Genomic DNA, 13062 nt, shown 5'->3' on the forward strand with positions numbered 1-13062 from the left:
CACTGAGACAGGCGTCAGATGAGCCAGGCAAAGAAGACTGGCGAGATATGAAGTAAAGGACAGTTGAGATGATGGTCTAGAACCATTGAACGCCTTGCTATGCATCTGATAAATGTCATGAATGAATATATACCCCTTTCTGCGTTCCACCATCATGTCCAATGTCAGGAATCATAACCGTAATCATGTCCCCTGTTTGCGTGACCAATGTGCTTGGCTCGATGAATGCCGCTCCTTGCAACCGATCGGCACAAGCTCTGTGTGGACGTAACATGTAGCACCGTATCGAGCTCGACCCCTTGCTCTTGATAACGTTCCGAACATCGCAAGCGTGACTCCCCCATTTCCGCCTTTCACAGCCCCAGCATCCTACGCACACTGTCGCGCACCTTCTTCTCGTACTCGGGCCGGCGCTCGCGCCACATCTTGGCGGCCTCGACGTTGGCCGGGCTCTCGTCGTTCGGCTCCGCCAGCATGCTCATAACCGAGATCAGGATCTTCTCGACCGACTGGATGGGGCTCCACCGCTCCGAGGCCTGCTCGTAGTGGTTCGGGTCGTCGCCGGCCGGGTGCAGGATCGAGATGCAGACCAGGCCGCTGGGGTATACTAGATAAGAAGAACCCCGGATCAGTATGTGGTTTCCCTTCCATTTCGAAGCCCTCAACTGGATTCCCGCCTCCTCAGGCGATAGAGAATAGTACGAAGAGCACGATGGTACTCACCATTCGGGTGGAAGATCTCGCCCAGGAACTTCATGCTCGGCGGCGACAGCGGGTAGTCCTTGGGGAACTTGAGCTCGGCGGGGAAGACGCCGCCCTCGAACGGCGTGCCCTCGGGGCCCTCGATCAGCGCCTCCCACTGCAGCATGTCGTCCTCGGACACGGGGCCGGCGGTGATGCCGTCCGGGGGGTTGTTGGTCAGGGCGCGATACTCCATGAGCAGCCGGCGGTGGGCGGTCGATTGGGCCATGGCGGGCGGCAGGGTAGCGTACCTCTTTCCGTGGGTGATTCCAAGAGGTGAGAAGCAGTTGCAAGTCCAGAGGAAGGTCTGAGGGCTCGAAGTATCGGGTTTGTGGAGGCCGGGGATCGGGTAAATGAGATGAGATATCAGAAATAATGGTCTGACGAGGCCACGGTGATGGATGGACATGGATGCGCCGTGGTCCGCCGTCGCCGGGTTCGCCCCCACCATCCATGGATGTGCCAGACTGCCATCCCCCACACTCGTCACTCGGGTCCGTGCGCGCTACTGATAGTCCAGTCTTCCCCTGCGTGAACCCCCTTTCCCCCCATAATTTTTTGACTTTTGCATCAGCATTATACAGTTACGCTTTTGTTGATACCTCGCTATACAATTTTACTATGCTGCAGGGTGCGATGCCTATTCTGAAGTAAATGCATCAGTCTCTGTATCAAATCTTAGAGATCGCTTGCCATGCCTCATGCGTGAGTGGTTATGGCTGCAGTATTCTAATGGTTCTACGCGTAGGCATTAGACAATCAATACCGTATGTGTGACCACAAGCTGCTAATCACGACACATTACAAACGGCTGGGCTTGTGTGCTGTGGTTTCCACACGCTCTCTAATCTCAGCTTCTCTTCTCGGGTTGTCTGCTGCCTCGGTCTCAAAAAGTCGAGCAACTTGCTCCTCTGCCTTGAGACAGAAGAATACGATGGGCCTGTCTAGCACTGCCATGTACTATATGGCGCTCGGGACTCTTGCGGAGTCATTGCCTTTGATCTAAAACTGCGGGACATTCCCCTCGAGTTATGAATCACTCTAAATTACTCTTGTGGTGCACGCTCTACTGCCATTTGTACGGGGCTGCAAGTCTCCTGAGTTCTTGCCGTTATGTCAGAGTGAGTGGTCAAGGTGTACGTTGCAATGCTAAGCTCGTTCAGCGAAGTCTTTGGACCCATGACTGCCTTTCACTGTATGCATAACCTTCCTACATTGCTTGGGGCTGGGTTCCACCGGCTGCCTTGTCTACTGGAGTTCTAAAGTTGGTCGCCACTCCTGTCCAGAAGTGTGCTCCCTCAAATTGCATGGTATCCCGTTCAGCTATGGCTTTCACAGTGAAACGTTTCACAGCTTGCTTCCAATGAATCTACCTGCTGATTATAAGCTCATGCCAACCACAGTTTGGTCGGGCACAAGAAAAGGATTACCTACTTTGGATGGTGATTACCAAGCACTTAGCCCAGTACCACGCGATGGTCTCACGGTTAAGACCATCACGAAGCCCTTCGGCTGCACGAAGTTGCTCTATTATAGAATGGCCCTCCTGAAGTCTCTTCTCCACGAGAATCTGGCACTGTATCACCAGCGCAGTGTTGGAGCACCAGTCTACCGGTTTCAGGTCAGCGATGTACTAGATCTATTGTAAGGGATTACCTACCTCTATCAAAGACGAAGATCCTAATTAAGAAAGTAACATTAGTAAGGGATTCACAAAGAGGATTGGTGAAGTCTCTTACGAGTGGTCGTTTGCCATCTCGCTAGAATCCTCTTCTAGGGTTGTGTCAGGTTCGTGTTGGTTCGTATCCCAAGTAAGGATGTGGCCTGGCTAGAGGAAGAGGGTTTCCTATTTGCGAAAGCATTATTAAAGAGAGAAGATTTTTCAATCTAGTGCGGGCCAGAAATCATCTCTTATGTAGCTCGCGTTGACCAATTGTCCCACGAAGTTCACTAATTGATTGTCCTTAGGTTTTCACATTAGGTGTTTTACAATCCACTTTCTCGTCATTGATGATTGTGCGGGCTCTGTGCCATTGACGCACAATTTTTGGCATAGTTTGATTTTGCTGGTTCAAGAAAACGCGTTGTTATCATTAACAGTGCATGGTAGGAGAGTTTCTCGTGAAAATGCATCAGTCTCCGCATAATGTTTATTACCCTCGCTATTTCCCCCTTTGACGCCGAGGCAAGATAGTATTCACTTGACAAGCTTTCCTGTCCAGAACTTATCATTGGTCAAGGATGGCTTGTGGCACGTCGTGCCTGCGTGCTTATGACTGCAGTATCCTCGGAGTCCTACGCGTAAACATTATACCATCAACTATGTCGACTCCGAGGCCAATCGCAACATTTGGAGTTGTTGCCACGGGCTCTCCGCGTGTGAGGCCACACGATTTAGAAAATGGAGATCACGATTAAGCCACTCTGCATGAATGTTTTGCAACACAAGAGGACATACCTAGAAGTAGCTACTTCTATGCGAGTCAGATGTCTGTCTCCATGTTGACCGTCTTCCTCCGCCTCTCCAACGTCACTCCTGTCCACCAGATGAGTCCAAACTGTAGGGCGTGCCATGCCATCCAGCTATGATCTACTTAGAGAGTAGAAATCATAGTTTACTTCCGCGCATCCTGTCTATTCACTGTCAGTTCATATCAACTGACGTTCTTGGCCAAGGACCAAAAAATGCCGGCGATGTACCATTGATGGTGAGGACCAAGCAATTGGCCCAGTACCATGCTATGGTACCATGGCTGTAGCCACGTCGTAGTCGTTCTGCTTCACGGAGCTGTTCTTGTAGGGGAAATCCTTCTCGTGTTCTGGCCTCTACCAGAATTTGGGACTGTGTAATAAGCGCAGTGCTGGCGCACCAGTCTGTCGGTATCAGGTCAGTGAGAGGCCAAGTCTCATAGTGTGTAGCGGCTTACCGCCGTCGAAGGCAAAGATCCTGAATTATTAAAAAGTGCATTAGCGAACGGTTTAATAACATAATCGGTTGGAGAGACTTACTTCTTACCTTCGGTCATGCCGACTGTATGGTCTCAACTTGTGTATGATTGCGATGGTTGGGATATTAGGTGAGAACAGATCATCAACTTTCAAACAAGCTTCAGGTTGGTTAGATAAACCTAGTGAGGGGAGGAGTTTTTCAATTTAAAGTTGGGCTGATATCATATTTATGTTGTTGGGGTGACCTATTGTTCTCGTGAAATTTGCGAGTTGATTGTCCTGAGGTATCCAAATTGGCGGTTTTACTATTCATTTGTCAACAATGATTGTGCGTTCCATCCAAATGTCCCATAGTCTTTACCATAAAGTCAATCGGGCTATGTTAGGTGGAACACCTATTAGAGTTATTAAATTGTTTTGCCTACAAAAGCTTTTATAAATGTGGGAAAACTGGTGCAAGTGCCAAGTTCCTTCCATCCGCCATCATATATATGTAAAGACTACTGCTATTGCCTTTATTAATGACAACTGAACAAGTGGTTAGGGGCGTAAGGTTTACGCGTATCTCTATATAAGGATGCATGGCCCATGAGGATTCGTTGTTTTAAGTAGCCGATTCAAGCCGACCCAGCCCTTAAATCATTGCTACTCATTTTACCTGCTCATGCTACTTTATGTCATGAGACTCTCTACCCAGCTGATCATAAGCCACTAAGAATTGTGACCACTACTTATTAAGGTCATCATAAAGTTTTCAAACCACGCCATGAGACACTCTAAAGGCGCAAGGCCTGCCTGGTTGGCGCAAAGTTAGCATAGTGTGCACTCACGTATGGTTTAATCAAGGGTGTGTGATGTAAGAGACATGAATTGCGTACGCTATATAGGCTGCATTCAGCCTTATCTGCCCATATTCTACGGCGATGCACAACTGTCAATGTTGTGTAGGTACACAATGCCATCCTGGTTGGGGTGGTCTAAAGAACTGCTGTGCACGTTGCCATTTTACTGTGCATCACATTCAAAAGCCGCTGGGTCCTTCAAACCTGAGCAACCTATTCTATACTCTACTTTAGACTTTCACCCCGCGACTATTGTACTCCTGTTTATATTGCCGTCTCTGCGTATAGTATGAGAGCGAAACATCTAACCACATCCATACACGTTCTAGCCATACAACTATTTATGATGGACAATTGTCGGGCCTGTAGCGGACACGAGAAAATGGGTGCGGTCCTGTATGTTTAAAAATGACGCATAAATGTTGAGGGCGTGATGTTTGTGTGGAATTAGCAATGGGACTTTTCAATCACGTAAGCCTTCATTATAAAAGTCAACCATACCACAACTCTCTTATGAGGATTTCACGTCACAGAGTTAGTACGCAATATGACTGCATACCCTGACAAGTCTATAGGTCGAAATGCTGACATCTAAATCGACTGTAGAAGCCTCTTATACACACAAACTTGGAGGTGTTATCGTTTTATGGTGTATGACAACCAATCAAGTTCATGTAACAGAATGAGTGCGTGGCCGGAAAATTAAGTATGGGCCGTCATGAGAGGAGACAAATACGTCATGCAGCTGAAACTCGGGTGACGTCTGATAGCTGAACCGTTGATAAATTCCACCTTCCATAGCACCCTTGACTGGCGCCTCCTCAAAATCAAAATCCCACAGAGTTGTAGCCATGACAAGACTTATCTCGAGATAAGCCATCGCCTTTCCCGCGCAACCACGAGACCCAGTCGAAAAGGGGGCGAATGCTTCTCGGCTAGTTCTGTTCTCGTCACGAGATGCTAGCCATCTTTCAGGCCAGAATTTGAAGGGCTCGGGGAAGTAAGTTGGATTGTGATGAAGAGAGTAAGTGTTGACGCCAACCCTTGTACCTCGCGGAATCATGTGGCCATCGACGACAATGTTTCCACTGTCCTGTGATCTCTGCTCCCTCCAGAGAGTTGACGCCAGCGGTGGTGACATTCTCAAGCATTCGTCAATACATGCCCGCAGGTACTTGCAGCTCGTGAGCTTAGCTCCACCTTTTATCTGTGTCCTCATTTTGAAGCTGGATCTTATTTCTTCGGCCAGCTTACGGTAGCATTCTCGGTTGCGTGCCATATAAAAGAAAAGAGCCGTCATGGCTGTAGCCACTGTGTCGCCTCCTACGCTGTATTAGCCGTCTGCCCTGGGACCGTTTGGTTCTGATGTGGCTTTGGATTGTAGACCAACCTCCAATCAGGAATACTGCTGCTTCTGACCAAATATCTTCTTGGCTGAGCTGATCTGCCGCAAATGAGTACAAATCATGCTTGGCCGACCTCGGTTCGGCCAGTCGATGCTTGATCATTTCTTTTAGAATACGCCAATAATTACCCAAGGTTGAGATAGAAAAATGTGCCAGTAAAAAATGTAGTTTAAGCTTCAGAAGAAGAGGGAACTGCATAAAAATGTTGAACTGAAAATTCGCAAGTTCTACTGCGTCCAGTATGGCTCGATTGATAGGGCTAGTCTGGAGGCTCAGTGGATAACCAAATGCCATATGTCCTATGACATCCATCCCCAAACGTTTGCATCTCTGAGTCATGTTTACAGGCTCAGGATCGAGTCCATCAATATTGCAAGAGGAGAACAACTGCTGATTGAATATATCGACCTGCTCTGCCATCGTTGGTTCGAATGTCCGCATGGATCGGTCGTTGACTACCTGGCCAATGAGCTTGCGCTTGCTTCGGTGCAGGTCATAATCAAGCACATTGAATATGTTGTACGTGTCAGGAGCTGTTTGGAAGGCCAGATATCCACGATCCTTGGTAATCCTATTGTTCTCATATATATCTGATCACGGTTAGACTATCAACACAAGCGATGGGCACATATATATACCATGTAAAGCTGTCACGGAATTGAATACCAATTTGTTTGGCCCTTGTCTCACAACTGAGCCTGGCTCACATATCAGTTGAGTCACGCTGCTAGGACGATGGCAAAGTAGTACCGTATTGCATATGATCCTGGTGAGTTCTGAGATGGAGAATCTTCTTGAACGCAAAGAATCCTCCATAACAGTCTGAAATTTTAGCAAGCCACGGTCCTGGGTAGCTCCTTAGTGGATGCGTGAAAATTTTATAACAGCATATCAATGTGTACTAAAAGCACCGTTGTCAATGCCTACCTGTTCCAATCACAATAGACATACTTACAAATAGGGGAATCATGTAAGCAACACTTGTCATCCATGAGGGGATCGTCTCTGCGGATTCCATGTTGTCGAAGTTGATAGCTATGTTGCAGTTTGGAGGCACGCAGAACTGTACTGACTAGGCTTCGTTGTGTCGTCGTTTAGGTGGTTGTTACCCGTATGCTTAATAGGACTTGCTATGGATTTTGAACGAATTGCTGCGCAAATTGGCGAGCCTAGACCTCCCACCATATCTTGGCTTTTCTTGAGCCCAACCCATGACTCTCGCACGGCAACACTAAACAGCAGCACCGCCAGTTTCTGGGGCCCAGTGAGTCGGCTCACCCAAGTCTAGCGGTGAATGTGCCTTGCCAACCAACGTTACCTCGCTAGCAAAAGTGCCTGCGGGCGGGTGGCGCCGCAACTCCATCTTGCCGCCCCCAGGCACACCCGCGCCTACCGCTCGATCGTGCTAAGCACGCTAGTCTGGTTACGAAACCTCTGTATGCACTTTGAGGGATGTGCAATTGTGAAGGTCGCATATTCCCTCTTGATACAACCTTGCGACGCAGCCTCTGATCCTTCGTCGGATTTCATGGTCTACAATTGGTCTCAATACGACTTGCACATGCATTATTCGTAGAAGACGAGATCCATAAGCGATGTCCATGACCGGTCACTGCCCCATGCCATGCAGCGTCGGCAGCAAGGCCGGAGAAGGCATCTTCGGAAGCGCACCCGACTGACAATTTCAGTTTGATGCATGCTTATCATACACATTACGATATGATTATCATGTACTCAAATGAAGAGGCACACCAATTTATTCCTGTTGATCACTAGGGTAGAATCTAGTGTCTGCTCCAATAGCCTCCCTATTCTTTCCCCTGTCTCTTCGGAGCTAGTCTGGTTTCCCCTTTCCCGGGCCAAATACTGCACCTCTGATAGGCGTTGTAACGCATCGGAGAGGGACACAGTCTTGAGTCGTGTCCATCAATGCATGCAAGGGAGAGTTCTGATACTACCTAGGTACACCGTACAAAGCAGATCTGCACTGGTGTCACTTCCAACTTTTATATAGGTCTTGCGGAAGTGAAACGAGCTAAGTATGACTACTCATAGTCAACATCGGTAGTGTTCTGACTGAGATGATGGCGGCGAAACAGCCTCAACGACTTCCGCTCCGCACAGCTATTTACACAGGACTCGTCTTTTCCCCTGCGTACCAGTATCTGGTACTGCAATTCAATTTGAGATATGTGTGGCTTTGCCCCGTCCAATCAGTTCTGCTTCCATTTTTTATTCAAAATTTCACTGACAGGCATCTCGACTGTGGCGTGGCAGACGGCTACTTCCCCGCTGCTGCGCTACACCACCACAAATCAGGTTCTGGGGTGGCCAAATTGACTTTGCTTGACCTCAATGTCAATTGTCTGAAGGAGGCCAAGAATCGTATACTGCTGCAATTTCCTGATGCCATACTTCAGTGCGTGGCTGCAGACGTTACCGCACCAATACCCGAGGCGCTTCGTGGTGCTCAATTCGAGTCAATCTCCATGTTCAACTTGTTTCATTGTATACCTGGCGGCCCAGAGAGATTTAATGGAATCAGCATTTACAAAGAACTTCTCACGGATGGTGGAACATTATTTGGTTGTACAGTACTTGGACACAAACACTCCACCTCTGTACTTGCTACACTATGCTTGAACTTCTTTAACTGGGTCCAAGTGTTCTTTAATCGCGACGATACCAAGGAAGAAATAGAGAAAATTCTTTGGCAGGAATTTGACGATGTAGAATGTACAATTGTTGGAATGGTACTCCTATTTAAAGCTAGTAAGCCCCGAAGGCTCCATAGATAGTGGATCATTTGACCTCAACCGATATTGTCTCAATGGAAGCACCAGTAGACTCTTAACGTCAGCTATTTATGAAGAACCCTGCCCTCTTAGACGAAAATCTTTGATGTAGTCTTCGCGGGGTCGGAACACCAAATATGGCCCATCATGCGCCCCATTAAAGGTGTCGTACAGCTGGTACTCGTTCGTATGTGCCCTGCCATCTAAACTTCCTGGTGTACCTCCACCTACCATGGCGAGCTTTCCAGGGGCAGCTTCAAAATCGAAATACCAAAGTGTTAAAGCTATTACAAGGCTACTTTCCAGATATGCCATTGACTTTCCGGCACATGTGCGATAGCCGATTGAGAAAGGGCTAAAAGCGGCGTTCATGATCTTTCGCTGCTCCTCCGATGACTCTGACGGTAGCCACCGTTCAGGCATAAATCTGAATGGCTCGGGGAAGTAGGCGTCGTTGTGGTGGAGGGCGTAGCTGTTCACACCGACATGTATGCCCTTCGGTATCTCATGACCTTCAACTATAATTGGTCTGGGGTCATTATCAGAGCTTGCACGTTCCCGCCACAGCGTTCCCGGCACCGGAGGCGAGATTCTCAAAGATTCATCGATGCAAGCGCGGAGATAGAGACAACTTGAGAGTTGTGGACCACTCTTGATTTCAGCTCTGTTGGAGAAAGTGCTGCGAATTTCCGAAGCCAATCTATCGTAACATTCCGGATATCGCACCAAGTAGAAAAAGAGGGCACTAAGAGCTCCCGACGTAGAAAAAGCACCTGTTCAAATATTTTAGTATCGATTATAACCAAATCTCGGAGAGTCAGCATACCTGCTGGGAAGAATGCGGCTGCTTCTGCCCATATATCACTCAGACGGATGCTGCCTCCAGGGTTGGCCAGGTCTTCGTTGGCTTCAGAAGCAATCGAGTACAAATCATGTCGAATATGCTTATCTTCGCTTAACCGGCCCTTAATCATTCTCTCCAATAGGCGCTTGTACTGCTCTCGAACGCCGGTGTCAAGAAGGATAAGAAGATCGTTGATTCTGGACTGCTGGATTCGAAACCACTGCATGCGGGTATTCACTAACCAGTTCGCAAGAGCCATCCCTTTGACCATGAAATGATTCGTCGCCGTCGTTTGAAGTTCCAACGGATAGCCAAAGGCAAGAAGACCAATGATGTCGCATGCTAAATTCCGGATGTTGTCTGTCATATTGACTGGACTGGCGCTGGACTCACTGCTAGATTCCCCAAGCGTCCTAAGAAATATATTGATTTGCTCTTGCATTGTCGGCTCGAAAAATCGCATTCCCCGCTCATTGACCACCTTGCCGACAATTTTCAATTTGGAACGATGAGCGTCCTTATCTATGACGTTGAACGTGTTGTAAACGCCAGGTGTCTGTGTCGTTGCGTTGTAGATATGGGACTTGATGAATCTTTCATTGCCATAGATGTCTGGTCCGTTAGCTATATTATGCAGTCGAATGACGAAAGATCATACCGTGAAGTGCCTGAACTGTGTTGAAAACGAGCTTGTTGGGTCCATGACGCATAACCGAGCCATATTTAATATGGTCTTCTCGTGTAACGATATGCAGACGCTTATTTATGGCGAAAAAGCCATTGTGAGCGTCACTAATTTTGGCCACGAAGGGCCCGGGATATCCTCGCAAAGGATGGAGGAGGAGTCGGTAGCTGAAGACGCCGATGGCCTGCTCAAGTGTCAGGAAAATACCGTACGCGTGATTTGATCTCGAAACGACTTACAAAGAAGGTGACGGAGTAGAACGTATACAATGCGGTGCATTTGAGAATGTCGAAGAAAGCCATATTTCATCCAATGATAGGTAAGCAGTGTGGCGTGGGTGTCGAGGGCCTTTCGAGGCGGCGTGACGCCAACGGGTTGACGGTTGTCCTGGAATCAAAATGTCTTTCAAATTTGAGCAATCTCGATGTAAAGGTATGATGGGTGACCTAGTCATTTGCGGTGTTGGGAAGAATAGCAAGATGGCTTGGTCGAAGCAGGGTTGGGGCCACGGCCCGCAGGCATGACTTGCTGCTTTACCTAGCCAAGGCTTGTGATGCACTGTACCAAAGGTACCCTGCCCAACCCTGCTACATTCAGCACCAACTGCAGTGGCTGCGCAAAAAGTCCGGGCATGATGCACATGGGCGGCGGTTTGCAGGAAGCTGCATCACATAGATTAGAGCCAACAAAGCCGTTACCTTGCATCCGGTCGACGAAACTGATGCAGCCAACGAACCAACGGACGCACGATAGACCCAACAACACTGGGCTCCGACGCACCTTCACGTCGATCAAGCTAAGCATGCCTCTTCGCTCTACATCCGAAGCTGAACTTGGAGAGAATACGCAGAAAGCACCCACGGCTTATGGTATTTGCGTTGCGACCACAATTGATTAAGCTTGGTCCAGATAAAACGTTCTTCAACTATATTCACTCAGGCTACCACTTAAGTAATATTGAAACAGAATGATTTTGATGACAGGTGAAAAATAAAAAGCGTTAAAAACCATTACGGGGTCGGCCTTGTCTGCGCCATGCTACTGATCGTCTCTCATACATACATATCTCACCCAGTGCCGACCATTCTTGGTGTTCAAAGTGAAAGACTAGTCGATTAATAGATAATGCTGATAAATTGTGGATCTATGCCGTGCGAGGTTGCTTTGTTTCCCAAGGATGGTGTAACTGGTGACCCATTGTTCGGTCTACGTCGGTGTACTGGGAGCTGCTGAGTTCAATCTTGGTCGTTTGACGAACACTTCCGGGTTGCTCTTGGGACCTATTGGATCTAGTCGAAGGGTGGTCTTCGAGAGGTATACCTTGATCATTGAGTTTGGAAAAGTTTCCCCTGCGAGATCCCGATTCAGAGCGGAATGAGGAGACCCCGTCTCTCGACTGATTGCGTGATCCGGATATGGACGCCCATGCCCTGAGGGACACGAGTATCTGCGTAGCAACGCCATCCCCCGTAAAAGCTCTGGGGACAGCAGGCAAGGCGAAGACTAAGAAGGCGCAAGTCATCTCCGCAATGACCCAGAGCCCGGCCGCAGACCCGTAGTAGGTTACATCGCTGGACTCGCTGTAGATCACTGAAGCTGCAAGCCTGCAAATGGCTGCAATGCAAGCACTATTTGACTGTTCGTCAGTATAAGCGAAGAGCTACTTTACAAGACGATACACTTACAACAGTCCAACAGCAAAAACGATGGAGACACCAATCTTCTTGCGTCGCGGCATATTCAGATTCCAGATTGTCTTTTGCGGAAGAACTAATATGATCACGTCGGAGACCAAATTTACGGAAACTCCGGATGATGCTAAGGCTTTGCCGTTGAAACATTTCCCTTTTACCGTGAAATCCCACGTTGCTTGGATGGGAATACAGGTGAGGTTGACAGCAACAATGGCAGAAGCGTAGTATAAGAGATTGATCACCAACACGACTGTGCAAAGCCAGAAAAAAGCGTTCCGCTGGCCGTGAGGGACAAATATTCGAATCCACTCTCTCAGAATAGCTGTCTTCATGGTCATCATCACGATCGGGTACATGTTCTGAGCAACGTGTGATCTCTGAACACGGGACAAGTCAGCGTGGGATCCAAGTTTGTGTTTTGTTCACCTGACTAACCAGCAGTATTATAGACATATCCTTGAGGCGGATATTCCATTGATGTACGAAGATTCCGAACTGAGCCGCCCGCATGTAGGTAGTCGTCAAGTACCCCACATAAGCCACCTAACCATCGATGATTAATATGAAAGCCCAAAACGAATTGATTAAATCGATGGTATACTAACAAAACCAATGCACGCGAGGTCTGTTTGACCCGAGAATGTCAGTGTTTAGTGCCAAACGCGCAATGGAGCTGTAGTACTTACAGTCTTCGATCCGGAGCTTCCTGACCTTAACGACCCTACTATACAAACGAATTCCCATAGTAATTGTTGCTACAGCAAGACATACGCTTAACGCCGTATACGCTAAGGCATTGTCGTTGGGCGGATTGTCAAAATTAGGCGTCACATCCTCAGGTGGTTTCAGCGCGGGGCCATTGAGCACTGCCTGCAGCTGAGCAGGCGTTAGTTTAGAAAAATCAGCCATTGTGAGAGGGTCAGGACAACTGTCATGGTAGAGAACAAGAGGAAAGTGCTATCTGCGACGAGAGAAAGGGTTTGAGCACATGCTGACAGGTCTATAAACGCTGGTGCACGTCTGGTCTGACCTACAGCATACGAATCGAGAACACAATGATCTGAGATAAGGAATGCAGTAAGCGAATTAAAGGATTGGATAGGGCC

General features: G+C 48.1%; 6 protein-coding genes across 6 annotated transcripts; all 6 read right to left on the reverse strand.

The window, feature by feature from the left end:
• Positions 1 to 353: 353 nt before the first annotated feature.
• On the reverse strand, positions 354 to 1150 carry JN550_012874 (uncharacterized protein; the record flags this gene model as incomplete). The annotated part of the gene is made up of 2 exons (XM_049311398.1): positions 354 to 607; positions 724 to 1150. 2 exons carry the CDS (start codon positions 1148 to 1150, stop codon positions 354 to 356), a joined length of 681 nt encoding a protein of 226 aa, XP_049165135.1.
• Positions 1151 to 1787: 637 nt separating this feature from the next.
• On the reverse strand, positions 1788 to 2497 carry JN550_012875 (uncharacterized protein; the record flags this gene model as incomplete). The annotated part of the gene is made up of 5 exons (XM_049311399.1): positions 1788 to 1890; positions 1956 to 2064; positions 2176 to 2349; positions 2402 to 2421; positions 2481 to 2497. 5 exons carry the CDS (start codon positions 2495 to 2497, stop codon positions 1788 to 1790), a joined length of 423 nt encoding a protein of 140 aa, XP_049165136.1.
• Positions 2498 to 3224: 727 nt separating this feature from the next.
• Positions 3225 to 3767, reverse strand: JN550_012876 (uncharacterized protein; the record flags this gene model as incomplete). The annotated part of the gene is made up of 4 exons (XM_049311400.1): positions 3225 to 3324; positions 3405 to 3615; positions 3669 to 3688; positions 3751 to 3767. 4 exons carry the CDS (start codon positions 3765 to 3767, stop codon positions 3225 to 3227), a joined length of 348 nt encoding a protein of 115 aa, XP_049165137.1.
• A 1435-nt stretch (positions 3768 to 5202) lies between these two features.
• JN550_012877 (uncharacterized protein) lies at positions 5203 to 6040 on the reverse strand (the record flags this gene model as incomplete). Its single annotated transcript, XM_049311401.1, has 2 exons — positions 5203 to 5855; positions 5923 to 6040. 2 exons carry the CDS (start codon positions 6038 to 6040, stop codon positions 5203 to 5205), a joined length of 771 nt encoding a protein of 256 aa, XP_049165138.1.
• A 2762-nt stretch (positions 6041 to 8802) lies between these two features.
• On the reverse strand, positions 8803 to 10564 carry JN550_012878 (uncharacterized protein; the record flags this gene model as incomplete). Its single annotated transcript, XM_049311402.1, has 4 exons — positions 8803 to 9506; positions 9560 to 10189; positions 10236 to 10446; positions 10502 to 10564. 4 exons carry the CDS (start codon positions 10562 to 10564, stop codon positions 8803 to 8805), a joined length of 1608 nt encoding a protein of 535 aa, XP_049165139.1.
• An 842-nt stretch (positions 10565 to 11406) lies between these two features.
• Positions 11407 to 12865, reverse strand: JN550_012879 (uncharacterized protein; the record flags this gene model as incomplete). The annotated part of the gene is made up of 5 exons (XM_049311403.1): positions 11407 to 11890; positions 11948 to 12333; positions 12392 to 12499; positions 12562 to 12581; positions 12643 to 12865. The coding sequence occupies 5 exons, from the start codon at positions 12863 to 12865 to the stop codon at positions 11407 to 11409; spliced, it is 1221 nt and encodes a 406-aa protein (XP_049165140.1).
• Positions 12866 to 13062: the final 197 nt, after the last annotated feature.

The sequence above is a fragment of the Neoarthrinium moseri genome (genome assembly GCF_022829205.1).
Source record: "Neoarthrinium moseri strain CBS 164.80 chromosome Unknown scaffold97_Wmoseri_CBS_16480, whole genome shotgun sequence".
Classification (NCBI taxonomy): Eukaryota; Fungi; Ascomycota; class Sordariomycetes; order Amphisphaeriales; family Apiosporaceae; genus Neoarthrinium; species Neoarthrinium moseri.